Source organism: Falco punctatus (genome assembly GCF_963210335.1).
Source record: "Falco punctatus genome assembly, chromosome: 8".
NCBI lineage: Eukaryota > Metazoa > Chordata > Aves > Falconiformes > Falconidae > Falco > Falco punctatus.
In genome coordinates, this window is record NC_137588.1 from 41943697 (window position 1) to 41965287 (window position 21591).

A 21591-nucleotide genomic window follows, 5' to 3' on the forward strand; every position below is an offset into this window, starting at 1 on the left:
TTGATTGATTGTTAAAGCCTGAAGGGCTTAGTTAAGGGATAGCTGGGCATCTCAGGAGAATAATTCAGCTTTAATCCTTCCGTGATAGGGTTCATCCACATTTCTGTGAAGGCTGCAAAAAAATTGCAGTCAACTTCTGCTTCACCCTAAGTCAGTCAAAGCAGGAGTGAGCATGATTGTGTCTAGAATAATAATAGCATTGCAGCTATAAATGCATATATAAAAAAACTCCCATGCTGCTTTATAGCTTTAACATGATGCAGTGCATCATGTGAGTAACGGTACCAGGATTTTACTTTCACAATGCAGAAAATTCCTCTCAAATAGTAAAAGTAAAAGAATCGCCAGATACTTAGTTTTTTATCGAACATGCTGTTCCCACCGGCGTTTCTCACCGGTCTCGCCTCTCTGCCTTGGGTCTTGGGCCCAGAAGGCAGTTCAGCACTGGCGCATCAGCCAGGAAGATTTCTTCAGCATTGTGTTTCATGATCACACACTGCGTCCAGCTCAGTTACAGTGATTTTACAGGATGTTGCTTTTATTTTGAGGTAAACGAGGGTGTTTTAAACAGTGGGAGGAACAGCTGTACTCTCCCGGTGGGAGCTGGCTGCCCAGCACGGCCTGCATGATGGCAGGGCACCCTCCCGCAAGCTGCACCGGTGCAAGTACTTAACAACAGACTTCTCCCACACCCCTGCTATATTTTGTCTCATTTTCCAACACAAAGGATTCCTCACCAGAGACTGAGGGCATCTGAAGTGTGACGTTCTGCAGATTTATGGTGGCTCGTGGGTGTGCAGAAGGAACCGTAATGCTGCACCAGATAAATAAAAGAGGCTGACAAGACCAGTGTTTGTTTATTTGGTTCACTTAGCTGAAAGATGTGTTTCGAAATGTGTTTTATAAAAATACCGGGCTGTTTATTTTAGCAGGTAAACAGTGAAATATTTCAGGCCTGAAGACTAGAATCACTTGGAGGGAACGAATTCCCGGTCTGCTGAGACCGGGGATCCGTAGCTGCGTGGCCCTGGAGGCAGAGCTCCCTGCCCAGCTCCCCGCTCCGTCCAGGGGCACCTAACCCACCCCGGGGGGCTCGGCTGCCCCGGCTGGGGTTCGGAGGAGAGCGCAGCTGGGGCTGTGCTCGGGCTCCTTGCTCACCTGGGTTTGCCCCCAGATAGCTGGATTTTCAAACTTGGCATTTTCAAGTTTCTGAAAGCTTTGGAAGATAACAGACTTTTCTGAACTGCAGATTATTTTGCATAACTCTCGGGAGCCAAAATTCACAGTAAAAGGTTAATGCCTTTTAAAAAGAGAAGGCAATATTACTGTGTATGTCCCGGATGGCAGATGACTCTTTCGCTGGTGTGCTGTCTAGATGCTTTTAAAGACTGCTGCTGATCAGGATGTGATAAAAGATAAACCAGGTCCCTGCGACTCCTGCGTTCAAAGGCAGCTGTAACCCCTGCTTGGTGGTTTGCACAGCAGCGTGGGCCAGAGGGGAGGTGAGCCTGGGTGTCCAGTGAAGCCAGGCGGCAGCTGAGCTCCCCAGTGCATCTGTGGCCCTCTTGCAGCAAGAAGAGGAAAGTGGGGAAGGCACTTGCCAACTCTGGAGCTCCGTACTTAGAAGAGCAAGTATCTAGCTGTTTCTGAGCAATGCAGAGCGGTCATAGGGGTTTTTATGCTTCCCCGCCCCCCGCCATCACAGTGCTGCAAAAAAGCTCATTTCAGTACATGTGTAAAGTCCTCTAAAGGACTGTTTTAAATGTCTCTAAATAATAAAGGGCATTTTAAAAAAGTTCTCTTTTCCTGACAAAGCACGGTTTTGCTGCAGTGCTGCCTTTCCCACGCTGGATCGATCTCTAGTTTATCTGACAAGAATTCCAGTAACTGTGCACAGCCCACGAAATGCTCTGATGTCTAATGATTTTTCTAACAGATGGGTCAGGGAGTTCCTGAATGAAGAAAACAAAGGCCTGGATGTGCTGGTGGAGTACTTGTCGTTTGCACAGTATGCGGTCACGTAAGTAAGACATGCCTGGTCCTCTCTGGGCTTGCAAGGCCGAGCAAGAATCCTGCCACCTCTGCAGAACAGGAGGGGGAGATGCCAGGGCAGATGCTCAGCTTTTCCTGCAGCAGAGCTTTCCTGCTGGCAGCTTGGTGCAGAACTATGCGTGTACCTTAGAGCAGAGGAGATACTAAAGTCCAAAACTATTGCATTGTAACATTTTTCGGAGGAAGAAAAGCCTAAGTTTAAGCCTTGAGATTATTTATCTCTAAGACTGTACTGACATGATTTTGGCTTTGGCCACTGACCATCTTAGGGGTACAGTGCAAAAAGCATTCCACAAATATCTGGAAGCATGCAGGCTTGCTTAGAAATAGGTTTGCAGTAGTGACTAGTGCCCTACCCTGAGGCATTATAATACTGCCTACCCTGTTCAAAGCAACTTCCGTACACAAACCACTTCTCACAAGGCTCCTGGCAAGCAACGTTGTTGGCATCCCATGCAGTACATGCACTGCGAGACAACAGTAGGAATTTCGAAGTGATTCTGTGTGTTGGGAAGATACAAAACAAGGTTTTTCAATTCTTGATATGGGGTTAGTTGGAAATCAGATTTAGTCATTTAGGTAATAAATCATTAAATGTATTTTATTAAAATAAATCAGGAGAAACCCCCAGCTTTCATTAGTAGTTATATCACACAATTTGATGTAGATGTTCAGCTGAGGATCTGGTTTCGTACATCCACTGGCTTTCATTCAAGATACGGTAGCAGTAGATGTTTGTATATGTGTATATGAAAAGAAGGGGTAGGTTAAGAGTAGTGCTGTAATTAGGAAGCCAAGCTGACTGGAGTTGAGATTCTATTTTTAGAAAAGGTGCCATCAGATGTATATATGTCATTACACAGAAAAAAGATTTTTGGTGACGTTGCAGTAAAATTAATGAAGGAAAATTGTATGGTTTAAAATGTTAGTAATGCTGGAAAAAACTGCACAGCAAAGGGAAGTGTTTGTATAAAGACTTTCTTCCTAAAATTATACAAATGTACGCAAGTTAACTTGCTGGGTTTTTCCCCTCTCTGACATGGTAAACATGAGTAATAACCTCAAAAGCTGTAAAGGGAACAAGCAATTTTGCTTGAAATAGCAGTACGATGGGCAACGAGTCAGAAATTAAAAGAAAATCTGTAATGATCATGGAAATATATTACATACGCTGGGAGATCGATGGGGGCCCACAAGGAGGTGCAAATACTTGGTCACGTATTGATGGAGGAAACTGAATTAGTACTCATAACACATTGATGAGTTGAAATAAAATGGAGCCAGCTTTAAGCATCCCCACTCTTTCCTTCAAGGCAGGGCAAAGTGGCCAATGTATTTATTTTACACTGAAGTAGAATGCTTAGCTGTTTGGTCCTTCTGAGCTGGTATGCTTGTGTGGTTTGCTGCTGCCTTTGCCCAGGTCTGGATTTGCTGCGCTGTGCGTTTGCTGCTGGCGCTGAGCGAAGGGAGGTTAGCCTGGCTTGCTTTCTTCCTTTCTTTTTGTAATCTTTTGGGACCTACTAAAACCTGCAGGTGTTGGACAGGAAGGAAGATGCTCTGTGTATCTTTTCTGTCTAACCCAGCATTGGAATTTCTATTTTTTTTCCAGATTTGACTTTGAAAGTTTGGAGAACAATGTGGAAAACTCGATGGATAAGTCCAAACCTTGGAGCAGATCTATTGAGGACTTGCACAGAGGCAGTAATTTACCCTCACCAGTTGGCAACAGCATTTCCCGCTCTGGCAGACACTCGACTTTACGGTAAGGTGCTTAATCGGGCAGTGGGTGACCTGCAAACAGCGAGTGCCCCAGTGAGAAGAGTCAGTCTGGTTTTCCAATTAGGATGTTTTTCATCTTCCCTCTTTTCACAGTATAGGCTTGGCATATGTAGGAGATGTGTCATTGTACTGATGGTTTTGAGGTGGAAAGAAGCGCTCAGCTAGTAATGTGGGGCAGCGTTACACAGCAGTTGAGGAAGAGACAAGAATAACTCTGCCTCCCTTTCCAATGGCAGAGTGATCTAAGGATGCGCGATACGTTTCCATCAGGTACAACGTAGCTTGCACAGAGGAAGCAGTACCTCTTCTCCAAAACCTCTCTCAAGGTTTCCATGGCCCCAGCCAGCCTGGGGCTCCGATCTGGTGTCTCATCCAAAAAGCTCTCTTCTAACAGCACATTCCTTCCATGCTGCTGTGAACAAGATATATATTTTTTTTTTTTTTTTGAAAGGCCACTTCCATTCTTCAAACCTGCTGTTAATTCCAGCACCACCCTAGGCTTGACTATGAAGTATCTCTTTCCAAATACTGGGATTTTTTTTTTTTTTTTTTTAGTTTGTGGAAAAGGCAGGATCACTTCCCAGGACTGAATGGCTGTCAGCTCTGTAACATTCCTTTGATGTTTTGCTATTCTAAAACATACTGAACACTAGCTTCAGACTAGCAGTCCCATTACCCAGGGGTGCAACTCAGCATTTCAAATGCTTTTTGACTTTTTTGGGGAGCTTTTATGGAGTTTTGTTACATCATACTGTGAGCATAGAAGAGTCCAAAAAAGATGGAGCCAGTGAGGACCTGCAGCTTTTTCCCACGTCTTCCAGCAAAGGTTCAGCATTGGTTTGCCAGTCAATGGTAATGTTGGCTCTTCACTGATGTTGAGTGCCTTCCACCCACAGCTGGTAGTGGATGTGGTACCTGGGAGACGTAGCACACAGACGCCAGACAGTGGAGAGGAAGAGTCAGACACACAGTTCTGGTAAAGAAATACAAGCTCTGGAGTGCAGCAAAATCACTTGACCAGTTGATTTTTAAACTTTTGAATGTTGCAAAGGTGTTCTTAGTCATTTTGGTTTTCTTTGATTACTGTGACAGAGAAATGGTAGAGTCTTGTGCTTGCAGGAGGATGTCTTACTCTGCTCTGTCTTTGGGAAGCATGCTTGTGATTAAGTCACACTAGAAGTACGTAAGTCAGGTATACATTACATGTCTCTTACATTTTTTTCTCTTCATTTCCTTCCATCCTTTTTCACATCCCTCTTTATTCCTTACCTTTTTTTATTTTCCATTTCAACGTCCCCTTCCTTGCATCCTTCATTCCCCTCCCTCTTTCAAACGCTCTTCTCCAATTCTCTCTCTCGCATCCTTCCCTCCTCTGCTCTCATCTGCCTTTCGCATACCATCAGATCGGTTTCTCTGCCTGAGCAACTTCAGTTCAAACGCTGCCAGAGCTGCTTTTCAGCCAACTGCCTCTGGAGCAGCTTCACTTTGCGCTCTGCTGATGAGGCTTCGAGCCGGAAAATCTCGTAAGTCCCAGGTGCAAGGTTACACGCAGCACGGGCTATGCAGGGCATGGGAGCTGCGTGGCTAGCACTGTTCCCCATGCCTTATAATCTGGTAACCCTGCGTCTTGGTAAAGCAGCCACCTGAGCATCAGGGGCAGGTTTCAGTCTCCAAGATGCGTGGTTATCACATTATAACTTCAAAGCGTAGTTTGCTTCCGTAGAGTGGGATTTTCTAAAAGAAAATAAGATGTGTTTCACTTTGAAACAAGGTACTAGTTTTCTTTATCATATTGCAAATAATATTGTTAGTTTCAGACCTAAGACATGGAGCCCTTAGTCATTGGCCGTGTTATCTCATCTTTTTTATTACAAATAGAGGCTTCGCTCATATGCAAAACTGGCGCAGAAGTGTAACCTAGCACAGCGTTTGTCAGCCAAGTCGTCCCCTCCTGCCCGCAGAGCCGTCTGTGTGCTGGGGCAGCTTGGGCAGAAACTGTCCAACACATGTTGAACTAGCATCTTTAGGTTGTGTTTCTTGAAAAAAAAGAAAATATCTGTGTTTTAAAATCTGTTTTTTCAATAGCTGGGGGGACTGTGTGTTTTAAAAAAAAGTAAAACCTAAAGGTAGGTGGGAAGTTTTTAAGAAGAGTTTTTTCCTGTAATTAGCAAACACTAGTTAACTGAAGCAGAAGCTTTTTCTTGAGAACAGGCTGGGCCCTCGTCAGACGAGGAGGGTTTGCAGGAGGGCATTTCTGGGCAAAACCAGGAGGTTTCTGCTGCGGGGCTGGGTAGACAACGTGCCTGGGACATGCAGAGACCTGGGCCGTGGGTTCTTGAGTGTGGAAGCTCCTCTTCTGTCTTCGTTATGAAAACATTCAAACGGAGAGGAAGGAAGAAGTGGTCCTCCCTCTTGGATGAAAAATAGAAGGCTGACAATCTTAACAGGGTAATTTAAAATGCAGGAGCTGGACTCATCCCTGCAATGCCATAGCAGTATGAAAAATGAGAACAGATTTGGCCTGGATTCCTTTTAATTAAAACAGCAAGAAGGTTTGGGGAGACAGTTGTTTCGTGCCAGCTTTGACACCGTTTTTGCTCGCTGTTGGTACGTACAGGCATACAGCAGTGTTGGGGCACCCGCTCTCCTGCCTGTCCTCGGGGTTCAACAACAGCAAAACCTGCTGTAGCCCTCAGAACCCTGTATGGTTGCAGCTGACGTGTGCTGTGCACATTTAATTATAGCAAGAGGAAGAGGAGATAAGCACAAAGCAACACTAGGAAGTACTGGAGGGTTATACCCCTTGTGCACTTGCAAATGATGCGACTGTTGTCGTGAGCAGCTCCCTTGCAGCAGCCAGGGCGAGCTGGCTGCGGTGTGAGCTCGCCCAGCAGTGACGTGGGCATGGAGGCTTTCTGTCTCTTCGTCTACGTGGCTAAGGCTATCCATTTCTAATTGTGACTTTAACCGGCTTCCCGTAGCTCTTTTTAGTAGTGCTAAACCATGCCAATTCCCTGCTCTCTGGGTTTCCTTGGCAACTGAGGTTGTTGGTTTTTTTTAAGAAGAGGCACAGGGATTTGGGAAGCAAACACCAAAATGAGGGCAGGAAGATAAAAAGAGGGATGAACCTTTGGGGATTTTATTGCTGCTTTTTTGGGGGGGAGAAAGAGCATTACTTTCACGTGAGAGTTGTACTCTCCTGTCAGATAAATATTAATGCAGACTTTGTAATGTCCCAGCCCATTAGAAATTCCCTTTCTTCTGAGTCAAATACTTCAGTTTCTATGTGAACTGAACTGAGAAACTTCATTTCTTTCTTGAAAATCTGTGGAGTCCATAATGAGAGAGGGATGCAGGCAAACATATCTTAATCCATAAATGGGCTTTGAATGCATTCAGCAATTGGACTCATGTTTGACACTGTTTTGCTGCAGTGATTTAATTTGGACTTTGCCATTAACGCTTTCACTGCTCGGGGGCCAGCTGACTTTGTTGTTGTAATTGCTAACTTAGCAGAGCATATTTTTGAGCAGCCCGTTGTCAAGTTTTGTGGTCCTCCTGGTTTCTCTCCCTGAAGCCCAGGATGGCAGACCTGGGAGAGGCGTTGGTCAGGCAGCGGTGTCCGTGGCAGCTGGGGGTGGCTCCAGCGCGGTGGGTGCCCGTTTCCACGTAGCCTGCTTGTGGTGGGGTGGGTGATTGTCCTGGTTGAACTGGGGGAGAATCCCCGACAGTACCCATCTGTGTTTGTGTACAGAGGGGAAGCAACACGCTTGTTTCCATGCTGGATGTGGGATGTGTGCAGCGTGGCAGGGCTGAGCACTCCCTGGGTCTGCATTCACATAGAATCACAGGACGGTTTGGGCTGGAAGGGACCTTAAAGCCCACCCAGTTCCCAGCCCTGCCCCGGGCAGGGACCTCCCCCAGCCCAGGCTGCTCCCAGCCCCATCCAGCCTGGCCTGGAGCACTGCCAGGGATGGGGCACCCACAGCTGCTCTGGGCAGCCTGGCCCACCGCCTCGCCGCCCTCACAGTACGTTTGTATCTGTAGTCATGCGCTGGTTGTGGAGCCTGGGAGGAGGGAGGGAGACCAAAACAGGCTGTTGCGATTTCTTCTCTTGCCTTTTTTAAGCAGCAAATACCTTCTCAACTTTATGGAATAACAATTTTCCCAGATTCTGTTAGATGAAGACAAACACAGCAGCTTCAAGGTCATTTATTTTCTTTGCATCTGTGGCACAGCCCAGCTTTGTGTCGCCCGTGTTGGAAGTGGCCGCTACCTGCTCTGGCTTCCCTTGCCCGAGCAGAGCTGCTGGTTGCACCTCACTGGTGTAAATGTTTATGGGGGCCACCGCTGAGCGCAGGCTTTCCCTTCCCGGGCCTCGTCCCTGCAGGGGGGTGCAAGTTCAGAATCCCCGTATCCAGCAGACCCAGCTTGTAACTTGCTTTAAAGAGGCTGGAGAAATCCAAAGTCAGTAGGAAGCGCCAAGCCTTTCCTCTTCCAAAGCCCCGTTCTGCTGTCAGGAGGACATCCATGACACAAACACCACCACCTTCAAATGCCAACAGCAAAACGGCAGGAGCGCAATCCAAACCCCGCCAAGCGCCGATGCAGAGCAGCAGCCCCAGCCCACACAGAGCTGGGCGAGCGGCCGGGCAGGTGGCAAGGGCCACCCTGGGCTCTGCTGCTCCCTGGGTCATGCTCGGGGGGAGCCAGTGCAGGCACGCGATACACTTTAGCAGAGAGTAAGATAAAAATAATAGGAGAAGCCAGCTGTAATCTGTGTTTGTTATTAACGCGGTTCATTAGAAGTCTACAGCATTGGAGTGAGCCCATGTCCTCATTTTAAGCCTGGAAGTCCTCCTGTTGCACTTGGTGGAGATGGCAGGATTTTGTATTGAGATCAGTGCTCACCTACCATGGTGGAATGGGCTTTCATCTACCTGGAGCATCCCATCTTTTTGTGTAGGTGTTTTTATTATCCGTGTATCTTCAGTGTCAGCGTGAGCTGTTTTGCACCAGGAGATGCCCTTGCTTGTTGCATTTTCTAGGTCTTGGTTGTGCGAAGTGCTGGGTGAGTCCATGCCACGCTGGGCATTCTCAGCAGTTTTGTCTGATACTGGTGACAAAGTAGCGTGGATGTGGAAGCAGAAGTAGTTTAGCATAATTAATTTCCTTGGGCTGGCTGGGTTGAAAGTTCCTTTTCACCTTTCTGTAGGAGGCTGGTGGGCAAAAGCACAGCCTGGTCTCCAGAGACATCGTGGCAGTGCTTTTACAAGCACTAAATTAACTAAATTGTTAACAAATTGAATAAAAATGACAAATGAGTTATTCTTGAAGAGAAGCGTACTTCTGTTAGATGCAGGCACAAAAAAAGAACCTTAAACTGTCCTGTGTATTTCAGCCCAGGTTTAGGCTTGGTTTTAAGGGCTTTTGGTTTTCCCACGTGGGTGCAGTGTCCCGGCGGTGGGAATGCCGGATCCTGCGTGCTAACCCCCAGCTGGCGCAGCCAAGGCACGGCGTGGTGGCACAGCTCCCTCCCTGTGTGACACCCCGTGCCCACCGCTGGTGGCTGGCAGGAGGGAAGCGTTACACACTGCAGGAGCTTGCATGTGGTCAGGTTTTCTGTTTCTGCCTTTTTTCAAAACTAAGGTTTTATAATTCTTCTTTAAAGGAGGGGTGGAGGAAATAAAAGAGGAACCATCTGATTTTAATTACCAGGATAAATATACTCATGGTGACATAATCTTTGACCTGCAGCAGACAGGAAATCAAAACCAACGATTCATCCAGATGCTCAGATCAGCCTGATGTTTAGTAACAAGAAATGAAATAAAAGCAAAAGAAGATCATCCACCCTGGCTTGGCTCATGTTGCGTAAAGGGAGGTGTCGGAGCTACTGCCAGCTTGCCCTGCCTTTAGGAAGGAAACAAATAATGTCAGGGGTCATTGCAATTGCCACTGATACAGAGAAAGCATCTTGAGCCTTCGTTCCAGTGTGCAGAGTCCTCGTAAAAGAGTTTCTGTGCAAAAAATCCTCATTAATTCTTGGCATTCATGTCTGTGTGAAGAAATTTGCATCTGTTGAAGGGAAGCGATCTAAATCTAGGGCAGAATCCCATCTGTGCTAGAGATATTTTCTCTACACTGCAGCCTTCAATTGCATATTCTGTACCCATTTTTCAGCTTAATTGTAAGCTAACAGGGGTGGAAGGTCTGCGCGCCGGGGTGTGTGGGCTCTCCGTGTCACTGTTGTTATCACTGAGTTACACATCACCGGCGAGGGAGGTGTGGGGTGGTGAGGCAGACAGGACAGCTGTGGGGAGAGCACAGAGCACGGTGTGCAGCCTGGGGCTGGAGCTGTGTACCTGCCCAGGGGCAGGGTCCCCAGGGGTGATGCAGCTGCCTCTGACTTTGCCTATTTGCTGGTCATGAGAATCACGGAATCATTCAGGTTAGAAAAGATGTTTAAGAACATTGAGTCCAACCATTAGCCCAGCGCTGCCCAGCCCGCCACTAACCCATGTCCCTCAGCACCGCATCTACATGTCTCTTAAATCCCTCCAGGGATGGTGACTCCACCACCCCCTGGGCAGCCTGTCCCAGTGCCTGACCACCCTTTCCATGAAGAAATGTTCCCCAGTGCCCAGTCTGACCCTGCCCCGGTGCACTTGAGGCCGTTCCCTCTGGTCCTGTCGCTTGTTACCTGGGAGCAGAGCCCGACCCCCCTGGCTGCAGCCCCCTTCCAGGGAGCTGTAGGGAGCGATCAGGGCCCCCCTGAGCCCCCTCCTCTCCAGGCTGAACCCCCCAGCTCCTCCAGCTGCCCCCATCAGGCTCGCGCCCCAGCCCCTGCCTGGCTCTGTCCCCTCGGTGTCCCTCCTGCAGCGAGGGGCCCAGTGAGCGAGGCCTCCAGGTGAACATCTCAGGCTGCCAAGCGGGTGTTCCTGGCCGCGGGCAGGTGGTGCCGTACAAGATGTCTGCAGCCCTTGGTGGGTTTCTGTGGGTCTTTTCCACCTCTTCAGAAGAGGCGAATATTGTCTTCACCTCAAACCATCTTCTTGGTGCCTGTGTTGCTCTGCAGTGCGGGGTCCTGATTAGGTGCCGGGGAAGCCGTGGAGGTCGGGAGAGGTGCAGAGGGGAGGGAGCGCCCCTCAGCCCGTGAAGGCTCCACCTAGGTGGCTGCATCCCAAGCCGAGTTCCCTGGGAGGTCATACCCAGTGTGCTCCAGGGTTGCAGAGCATCCTTGCTTCCCAATTCTGTTTATTCTCCCTCCTCAAGCAGCTGGCCATGCCTTAGCCTAGCTTTACGGTCATCTTTTATTGCCTTAAGAAGACTTGCTCCCATTTGTTACAGCTGCCAAAACTCTGTCAGATGTTTACAGCCGTTCTGAAGCTGAAGGGGTTGATACACCAGGCACTGAGGAAGATTTTTTTTTCTTCTGTCAGTGGCATGATAAAGATCTGATTACCCTGCTTATTTAAAATTTAAATAATGTATGCAGCCTTTAGTAGTTTTAAACTGAGATAAGTTATTGTAGGAAGTATCTCTGTATGACTAGAAATGACTTGTAAATCTTTTTGTTGCAGTGTTTGTCATATTAGCGAAATGAATGTATGGAAATACGCTAGTGCGACGTGGTTACGCGTTCTCCAGTCAGCGCTGGCAATGCTTCCAGACTTACCAGTTCAGACTCAAGGTACAGGTCCCAGTTAAAGGTTGCACTGGTCCTCTTTTGTCTCAGGAAGGGAGATCTGGAGAACGGCTGCATCCCCGAGCGCGGGGTCTGTGCGTGGGCTGTCAGCCCGGCCGTGGGGACGCAGCAGGATGGAGCGCAGCCCCGGCTGGCGCTCCTTGGCCAGCCCCATTCCTACCAGGAGCAGCCAAAGTGTCCAGAGCCCAGGTGGGAGAGTGGTGCAGCACACCATCCAGGGGGCTGGCGGTGGCCTGAGGCCAGCCCCACAGCGCGGGGAGCAGCCTCGTCCTCCCTGGTCCCCTGGGGCACAGCCTGTGCCCCTCTGTGGGGTCCGCCCCCCAAACCCCGGCTCCCGTGCCTTAACGGCTGGCTGTTCTCCGGCAAAACTAGGTCATGTTTCCCGCAAACCTGAAATCCGTCTGGAGTGCCCTGAGCTGATTTATGCATTCATATATATGGAGGGGAAAAAAAAAAAAAAGAAGAAAAAGTAGTGCGACTGAATTCTGCTTTGAATTTTGGGGTTTCTTTCATCTTGGCGCTCCTGGAAAATGAAAGCAAAGGGAAGTAATTGCTGGAGCCTGGAGTCGCCAGCTCTCCGTGGGCAGGGTGGTTTGGCACTGGAGCTTGCCGTGCATCCCGCTCGCATCCCACACTGGAGCTGCGGAGCAGGAAGGCTCCCGCAGCTGCACAGGCTGGCACGGCCAGGGTGCTGCTGTGCAGGGGTCACTGCCACCCCCCCGGACACCAGCCCCTCCTAGCAGCTGCCTCTTTCCTTTTGTTTTGTCCATTTGCAGTGAGAAAATTAGCAAGTATGTTCTGTGTGTCAGAGTGTGAGCTAGTGAGTCAGAATAAAACAAGTCTGTTATTACTTGTTCTTCTATTTGTTATTAATCTTAATTATTATTACTATTAATAATAATTTTAATCACTGAATTTAAAAGCTACAACTTTTTTAGACAAAATGAGTAGCTTGCATTTTTTAGACAAGTACTTTGCATTACTTTAGACAAGTAGCTGTTCACTAGCAGCATCAGTAATAAAGAGAGTAACCCCTCAAATGCACTCAGAATATGCAGAGGAAAGAAAAGAAAGAGGGAAAACAGTGAAGTGTGATAACGCCAAAGCTGCTCTGATCCCCCCCTGACATTGCCCAGGGCCAGACGCTTAGCACAGGAGGTGCTTAGGGCACTTGTATGAGCCAGGCGGATGCCCCGTGATGTTCCTCCTGGTACATGCTCCTGCTTCCAGCAGTCTGTAGGTTTAACATCCTGATCTAAGGTTCGCATTTCATGTTTAATAGCTCTTGATGGATTATTTTTTTTTCCCCTCTGTGAATTGGTGTAAGTGCTTTTGGAACCTGGGCCAGGCTCTGGGCTCCGCAGCAGTCGTGCTGAAGAACTCCTGCTCTCTGGAACACTGTGTGGAGGAGTGCCTCGAAAATTGCCAGGTTTGCTTTGCTGCTGTCACCTGATAATTATGTCATGCCACATAGTTCCCATGTTACAAGAAATAATGACAGATCCTTCCCCGTTGACTCCTTCCGTGCACTCATACTTTCTTGGAGTGCTGGGATAGTTCTTGGATGGAAAAGCCTGGTTCTGCATCTCCCCTGAAGCTGTCCTGTTCACCGCCTCACCTCCCTCCCCCTTGGTGTGTGGGTGCTGTTGGGCTTTGAGTCGCTTGGGTACCCACGCTGACCCGTCTAACTCCTGGCTGGGGGCTGTGGTGGGTGCTAAGGACGCTGGCATGCAGAAGCTTTCCCCGCTGCCGTTGTTTTCCCGAACCAAAGAGGAGAGGAGCCTTCCCTTCTCTGTGCTGCAGGCTGCAGAGGTGGCATTGGCAAGTGAGGCCAGGTGCAGTTGCCTGACGGAGCCTTGGTTTTCCTGGAGGTTGTACTTACTCCAGCAGTCAAGTTCATCTACAAATTTCTCTTTCCTCCCCCAGTGGAGTTGCTCTTTGCATAACAAATGGCAGAATTTACACATTGCTGCACTTGCATGGCATTGTTCTTATTTCTGGCTTCCTATCAGCAGATTTTTATACTTTCTTCCTCCGTTTTCAGGCCCAAGTGTGATAGTTGGCAATGCCAAAGGATTGCTGTGCCTGCCTAGACATTCCATTAGCCAGCGAGCTGGTGCCCTTTTAGGCTCTGCTCTCACTCGCATGGGTGCAAATCAGGAGCAAATCTCAGGATGCTGCAGCCCTGTGACTAACAGAGAACCTGCCTGCACCTTCTCTCTGGGCTGTTTTTATGCTGTAAATTGGGGCAACATGATCAATAATGTGTTTTTCCAACCCCAAACACCATTGCTGTCAGTGTTACCCGCGGTGCGGCTGGCTGGGGCTGCTCAGGGCAGCCTGCAGAGCATCACAGAGCACCTCCCTGCACCTGGCCCAGCTGGGGTGGTCCTGCAGAACCACACACACACACACACACTTGGGGTGGGGTTTGTCCTGCAGCGTGCTGGTCTTGGGGCTGGCTGGGGCAGTGTGGCGGCACCATGGATGCCATCAGCTGATTGCAGCACTTAGTGCATCACCGTCAAAAGAGTTTCTTGACCATAATCATCATCTTCTTGTTGCTTATTTGATTTCACACATGCAAGAACATGATAAGTATTTCATATGGAAGTCCGTCTCCTTGTCTCCAATTTCCTGTGCTCAGCTTGTAAAGTGTGTTTTTTCTTTAAGAAAATAAGCAGTATCTCGGGAAGAGCTGAAATGTGGTTTTCATTTGCTATGCCGTAGAAGTAACAGATTCAAAGATTTCCCTTTGTGTTTATTCCATGTACTTATTTAATTGAATTCAAGGTTGATTTACCAGTTAGGGGTTATAATTAAAATAATTAATGCCTCTGTTCTGAGGAAAGTTCCTAAGGGCTGTATTTTCCTCAAATAATTTGGAGGGCTTTCAGCAAGCTCAGCTGCAAAATAGAAGGGAGGCACCATTCTTAAAGGAAATGCAGCGGGAATTAATATGTTTGCTGATGCCTACGAATGTGCAGTTCCATTAGAAGTCTGTGCTGTTGCTCATGCAAAGTAAAAGTGCATGGAAGAAAATCTGGAATACCTCTGCTGGCGGGTGGATCGTTCTGGCCCTGTTGCATGCTGTGAGAGATGGAGGTACCTGCCTTTGGATGAGTCGTGCTGCCGCCGCGTGGGAGGGCTGAGACCGGCAGCTCGTGGCCTGTGCTGGCCCTGGGCTGGGTGGCCAGCAGGCAGCCGCGGAGCCAAGCATCTGGAGCTTTGCCTGCTGCCAATGTAAACAGCCCCTGACCTTTTTTCTGCTCTGTTTGTATGTTGTCCAGCGGTCTTCGGCTCCGCAGAACTGAAAGGGTCTGCGTTTTCACCCAGTGGAGGAATATTTCTGTTCCTTTATTCTTACCACCTAAAACCAGTCTTGTGATTGATGAGAGCTGTTTTTGTTTGCAGGTATAACACCTTGCCAAGCCGAAGAACGTTAAAAAATTCCAGATTAGTGAGTAAAAAAGATGATGTTCATGTCTGCATCATGTGTTTACGGGCCATAATGAATTACCAGGTATTTCCCTTTTTGTTCTTTTGAACCACTTAACTGTTTTATGGTTGAGAGGGGGCGAGGAAAAGGTTAGGGGTGAATTGTTAAGGTAAAACTGATGAAAAGGTTTAAATTCTGAACTCATTCTTAGGCAGTGTAGCTGGGAAGTGATGTAACACAGTCCGTGTGTACCCATGCAGATGGTGGGGTACAATGTGGAGACACACGTAGGTAAGTGGGTGCATACTGGGCCGGTTCCTCTGTTCACTGACGGGCTCACTTTGCACTCACTGATGAGGCATGCGGCCACACAACTGAAGTTAGAATTTGGCTCAGAGTTTAGTACTGACGTTTAGGAAATACAAGAATTTTTCAGAAGAGCTATACACTGATGGAAAAGCCAAGCTTTCACCCTTGTTAGATATTTATGGCAAGGCAGTTGCAGTAACTGTAAGTCAAGGAATAAACTAGACCAAACCTAATCTTATTTTCATGAGGTTTTTTTCTCTTCATTGGGATGCTGCGGTCATGGCATGCCCAGGTAGCTTCAGAGACATGGGTTTTTTTGCTAAAACAGTATTGGCGAAAAGTTTTGTGCTTCAGAGAAAGTCTGTGGTGAACACCTTTGTTATGAGCTGTGCAGTTGTACAAGGCATTTGTAACACCACTGCGTATGTCAGCTCTGCCCTTGGGATACCAGCTCCGTGGGGTTTACAGGGTGCCATACCTCTGATGGGAAGGATGCAAACAGTGCCTGTACACTGATAACCGATACATTATTTTCCAAAGCAATTATTTTTTTGGTTTTGGAGAGGAATGCCAGCAGTACTTGCTCAATAACTGCATGGTGTAGTCACTGTATGGCAGCATGCGTGCTGGAAAAGGAGTGATTTTGGCAGCTGAATTGCAAATTCCTCTTTAGAGAATAAATGATGCGCTTGACTGTCAGAATTAAAAAGGGGTTGGAGGGAGAAAGGATGAGCAGAGGGGTTGGCAGTGGTGTAGGATCAGCTCTTGGACCCCTTTTTGATGGCTGACATGGCCAAACCAAGCACTTTTGACGCTGTTAACGGCAGAGCAGTTGTTAGGCACGGTGGGAGATGGAAATGTTCTGACTGACTTGGTAAACTCGACAAGGTTTTGTTTGGCTTACAGGATCGTGAAAGACTGCCGCCAGTTCTGGTCAGAGATATGTAATTTGTTGGATTTTAAAAATAATAATTTCAGTCTCCAAGCTGACACAATATTTTCCCCTTCTCTTTTCAGTACGGATTCAATATGGTCATGTCACATCCACATGCCGTTAATGAAATTGCACTAAGTTTGAACAACAAGAATCCCAGGTAGGCTGTGCTTGCTTTTAGAGTTTTAAGAAGTAGGTAAGTAAGGAGTACTTGGAAAGGGATTTTCAGGGGTACGTTTATGCACGAACCTGTAGCAAAAACCCAGACTTGGTTCTGCATCAGATTAAATCCAGATAATGGTGCAAATGGATGAGCGATCGCCATCTGGGTCTGCTGGGTTCAGAAGCTGCTGCCTCCTCCGCTGCAGGTTTGCTGCCTAAGCACGCCGGCTCTGCTGCACTGAGTCTGCTGATCATGGGCGGCTCAGCGTGGGGTTTTCCTGAAGAGTAGGAAAACCTGCTTTACGAAATTTTGTCTGAAGGGTCCTTTTGTTTGAATATCTTTGAGAGAGGGTTTCATTGTGGTTCTGGGTCGGGTTGCTGTTCAGCCACGGCAGTGATGTGGCAGTGGCGCAGTGGAACTGGTGGCTGTGAGGCTGTGTCCCCTCCTCGTCCTGCGCACACTGGTGACCCTGGCAGCCACCTCCAGCAAGCCTGGAGCTGTGAGCCTCTTGCATGTCTAATGAAACTGAATCTGGCACACTGATGTTTGCAAGGAAAGGTAAAACTAGGGGATGAGGCAAAACTAAACAGCATATATCTGTGTATCCATATACATAGCTGTTGCTTAGGCTGTGTGCTTGCCTTACAGTGCACTGCTTGAAATTGTGTCCTGATGGAAGTAGGTGCTGCCTTCCTTTCTTTTATTTAGCCCTAAGTCAGCAAGCCTAGGTACAGGATAAACGGGAAGGATATGGGAAGTTTATTGGTTTTAATCATTTTTGGTGTCCTGTGCCTGAAAATCAGGTGATCAAGAGAGAGCCTGAGTTTTCATTTTTGAAAGAAGGGGGTTATTTAGGTTTCTGCTTATAAAAAAATAATGCTTTGAAATATGGCTAAAATAATCTGAAGACAAAACGTAACTTTAGTGCTGTTCAAAACCTAATTTCTCTTTGTTTTAGCCCCATTGTAACTTTTGAAGAAACCAGAGAGCTGAGTGCTTAGGGTCGGCCAAGGTGTGCAAAAAGGGAAACGGCAGCTCTGAGAGATGCTGCAGAGCCGATCCCATCCCCGGGCCGTGTACACTGCGGAGCGAGGGTGGAGGATGGCTGTAGGGGCTCCTGACTCCTGGCTGTGCCCAGACGGATGCCACAGACGCAGCCGTATCTGTCCTCTCCCCCATCCCCACCCCAGGCGTGTGGGCGCTCCAGGCAGCTCTGGAGACCCGGGCATTCCCCTGGGCTTTCCGCTCGCAGAGGTGGCTCTCCCCGGCTCATAGCCTGCCCGTGGAGGGGATGTTACTGAAGATCCGTAGTAAGAGCTCCTTGATCCTGTCTGAAAGAGCTTGGAATTCCTTCTTATGGCAGGAAAAAAAATGCTGAGTAAGAATTGAAAATGATACATTTAAAATTTCCTAGGAAAGTGAACATTTTATCTGGTTTCCAAAGATAACCTTGACACTTTGAAAGCCAAAAGGTATTTCGTTTTCTGTAACATCTGGTTTGAGTCAGTGCTTTAGCATGAGACTAATTTCATATGTGTCTGCATGATTTTACTATCTGCTCAGAGCTCATCTGGCCATAAAGTCCTGTTGGTGCTCTTGCCTTACGTGAACCCTGTAAGAAAGTGATGGGGATTATTTATATTAGGGTTACACTGAGTCTGCTGCATGCTTTTCTTTCAGTTATCTGCTGTGTTCTCTCATTAATATGCCTGTGTTACCACTGCTGTCAATCAGTTGCCCAGATTTCTGATTCAAGAGGGGGAAGACGTGCTAAGGCATCCTATATTTACTGCAGTGAATCACATCTTTTTTTTTTCTGGGGTTGAGTGTTGGTTGGTGGTTTTTTTTTGTGTGTGGCTATGAATAATACAGATTATCATAGAAAATAATTCAGATTTGTATCTGGAAAAATACAGATTTGAATTATAAGTGTGTTCGTGAACAGCCGGGCTGCTCTGCGGTGACCCTGGCTGGCGTGGAGCTGCCTCCTCTCGGGGTCTGTGCGGGCGAGCGCTGCGGGAGCGCAGGCTGCTGGAGGCTGACCCGCGCTGCCCTTACCAGCGTTATGCCACTGCCTTTGGTTTGCTTGAATTTGCCCCAGCGTAATTTGTGATTTAAATTTTTGCATGGTTTGAGAAGCGTTAAAATGGGAGAAGTTACTGCATGATCCTGGGAGAGCCAAAATGCCCTGGATCAGGTGATGCTCAGCGTTATGCACCTTGCAGGTTTACTAGTTTCAAAGGATGAAAAATACACGGGATGCAACCTGTGGCTCCCAGCGTCTGTGCATCCGTTTTGCCAGCAGGTAGGGAGAAGGTGGTTCAGCACATGGTGGTCATTGACTGTCACTGTTTCTTTTCTTCACAGGACAAAGGCCCTTGTCTTAGAACTTTTAGCAGCTGTTTGCCTTGTTAGAGGAGGACATGAAATCATTTTATCTGCATTCGATAACTTCAAGGAGGTATGTTTTTACTGCTTCATTAGAATTTGGCGTGCATTTTGATAGTTCTGTCACTATTGACTGGAGCTTTCTCATTCAGCTAAATTCCCTAGAGTGAGGGTTTTTCATAAACTGCAGGCTTTCCATAAGTCAGCTTGAGCTGCAAAGAAGTAGATGGTGGTGTTGATGCCATCATTTTGTTCGTGTTTGTGTGAAAGAGCCATAATCCCAACAAGCTTAATCCAGACTGTGAATTGCTCCCTTTACCTTTTGGTCAGGCGAGGTGAGCCACTGAAGTGGAAAACTAATGGAGATCTTGAGAGCTTCACTCCGGTTCTTCCGTCTCTGAAACAACCAGGAATGGTTTATTAGATCTTCCATTTTCAGAACCATTTATGCAAACCTTTGAAATGCAAAACTCGTGGTTTTACTATCGGTAGGAATTTTATTTGTGAAGTTACAAAATCAAGTCTCTGTGATGGAACACTGCTGAAATTAATAGAGGTATCCAAGTTGGCTCACATGGGGCAGAACAGTGTCGTTGGTGGGTGTACGTGTCCAAGTGTATCAAACGTTTGCATGCAGTGGTTAGTGGGATTTGAGAACGTTGTATCAAGCTTTGGAAGCAGTAGTGGGGGAACTGAGTCCTAGAAAGCTGCTGTTGTAGTTTATTTTGCAGATGGATGTTTGTGTGGATTTATTATCAAAGAAAAAAGGAATCTAGACTTTCCAGCTCAAAAAATGTTAGACGTGATGAGTCCCAACTGCACCATGTATAAACACGTAGCGTGATTATCCTTAATGCTGCTGTTGCTATAAGTAGGTTAATGCAGGTGATCAACAAGCCAAGTTGTTGATTTTTTTACTTTTTGTGTTTGGGGAGTTATTTCTGGGGGGGGAGATGCTAATCTCTGATTTACATCCACTGTAATATTTGCATGTCGTAGACAAATAACTGTATTTCTGAGGTGCTCACCATGGTACAGAGCCAGAGCAAAAGGTCTGAAGGAATCTCCAGTGTGGGCCTGTTGTAGAAGCCTCAGCTTTGAGGGACCAGACCTGTCCTATAATGTGAGCTGTGTTGTGTCTGAGACACAGGCCATGGGCATGGGACACGGGACGGCTGCTGGCCGGCCGCTGGAGCTGGAAGGGCTGGGTGACCGTGGAGCAAGCCCTGCTGCTGCCTGACCCCAGCAGAGTACGGGGATAAGCGTTCTGCTCCCACCGGGGGAAGGTCTGCGGTCCTTTAATGCAGGCACAGAACTGGAAATTGTAGTTTGGTTCTTCCCTTTATCCATCTGGGCAAGCTGCCGGCCCGTGTCTTTCTTTGCACCTTTGTGGAATGAAGGAGTCACAGGAGCAAATGCAGATGAGGTTGTTGTGGAGAACAATTGGGTACTAGAAGCGCTTTAAATAGGAAGAGCACTGTAAACATGCAAAGTACAATGTTATTATTCCAGGCTTAATTTCTTCTGGCTTGTTACTACTCCATTGTAGAAGGAATGGGACTCGTTAAGGAGGCTGGTGTGAGGGGTTACTGGGGTTACTGGTAAGCTGGGCAAATGGCTACAGCCGAAACACCGCTGGTGGGCCAGCCCGTGCGGCACTGTGCATGTCACAGGGTGGGATGGGTGTCCTCCCGTTTGCTTTCTGCCTTCCTGACACCTTTAGCTGAGGCTTTGCTCCTTTGTTTTCTTCCAGGTGCTCTAGCACCTGTCTTTTCTCCTGCTGGCATTCAAAAATTCCCCTGTAAAGCGTTCAGTTAGACTGCCAGCATGGATTTATGCCATTCCTGCTTGTGTTTCATCATTTGCAATAGCGGAGCTGTCAGATGCAGGTGAAGCGAGCGGCTGAGGAGAGGGGATTTTACCTTTCTCAGTTCTGCATTTTGCTGTTCTTTTCTTTATCCAGCTATGTTGCTTATTTCTTGCTCTGTGCTGTTGTTTTCCAGTTTCCTCCTGGGCAAGTTTTCAGTAATGGTTTCAAATTTTCGTGTTCGTAACTCATTCAACTGGTATATTAAAAATTTCTGAGTTGCTGACATGTAAAGTACCCAGGGTTAGATTTCTAGCAGTATACTTCCAATTTAAATTGCTGTAAGCTCAATAATACTTGTGTGGCTTCTGTAGCTACGCATTGCAGGGCTGCCACAGCTTCTCTGTGGTTCTTTCATCAGACCCTGTGTGCATATTTAAGACAGATTCGACTCGTCGGACTAGATCTCTGCCACTCTAGCTCCTTGCCATAAAAGAACTTCAAAAGAAACCTGAACTCCTGCCTAACACTCACCCTGTAATAAACTCAGTAGGGAAAACAGGATATTTCGGACCAAATTCTGCTCTCATTTACATCGAGGTGAACATCAAATATTTCATTAGGCTTTGAGCTTTGCCCTGATGTAAATGGGAACCGCGTTTGGTTCTCAGGGTCTGACTGAGCTGGAAAACCACAGCTGATCTGAATCTCGTCAAGAATTCTTTTGGAAAACGGCTTTTCATTTGAAAATTATTTTACAGGCTAATCTTTTTTCTGGCTGGGTGCAGGATGTTCAAAGCGAGGATGGTTTGTTTTGTTGAGCTGTCTCTTGAAAATTGTTCTAGTGGCGTTCCTTCACCTGCAGTCACTGATCCTGTGCCGGGGTGGCCACTCTGTGTGGGGCGCTGGGCTCGGTGCCTTAGGGCAGGGTTAAGGTCACTTCTACAAAAAGAAACACAGGGCGATTCCAGAGCTGCTGAGAGGTGCAACGAGGAGCCTGAAATGGAGTTGA

General features: G+C 47.5%; 1 protein-coding gene across 6 annotated transcripts in view; it reads left to right on the forward strand.

The window, feature by feature from the left end:
• FMNL2 (formin like 2) overlaps positions 1-21591 on the forward strand; it is a 151613-nt gene that overhangs the window by 93303 nt on the left and 36719 nt on the right. For 5 of the 6 annotated variants that reach the window (XM_080400058.1, XM_080400060.1, XM_080400061.1 and 2 more), the window contains exons 5-9: positions 1937-2020; positions 3662-3814; positions 14954-15062; positions 16305-16381; positions 18752-18845. In XM_080400058.1, the coding sequence (XP_080256184.1) occupies positions 1937-2020; positions 3662-3814; positions 14954-15062; positions 16305-16381; positions 18752-18845 (517 nt within the window). Of the gene's footprint in view, positions 1-1936; positions 2021-3661; positions 3815-3868; positions 5355-14953; positions 15063-16304; positions 16382-18751; positions 18846-21591 lie in introns of those variants that run through there. The other variant, XM_080400063.1, reaches the window with a different exon arrangement.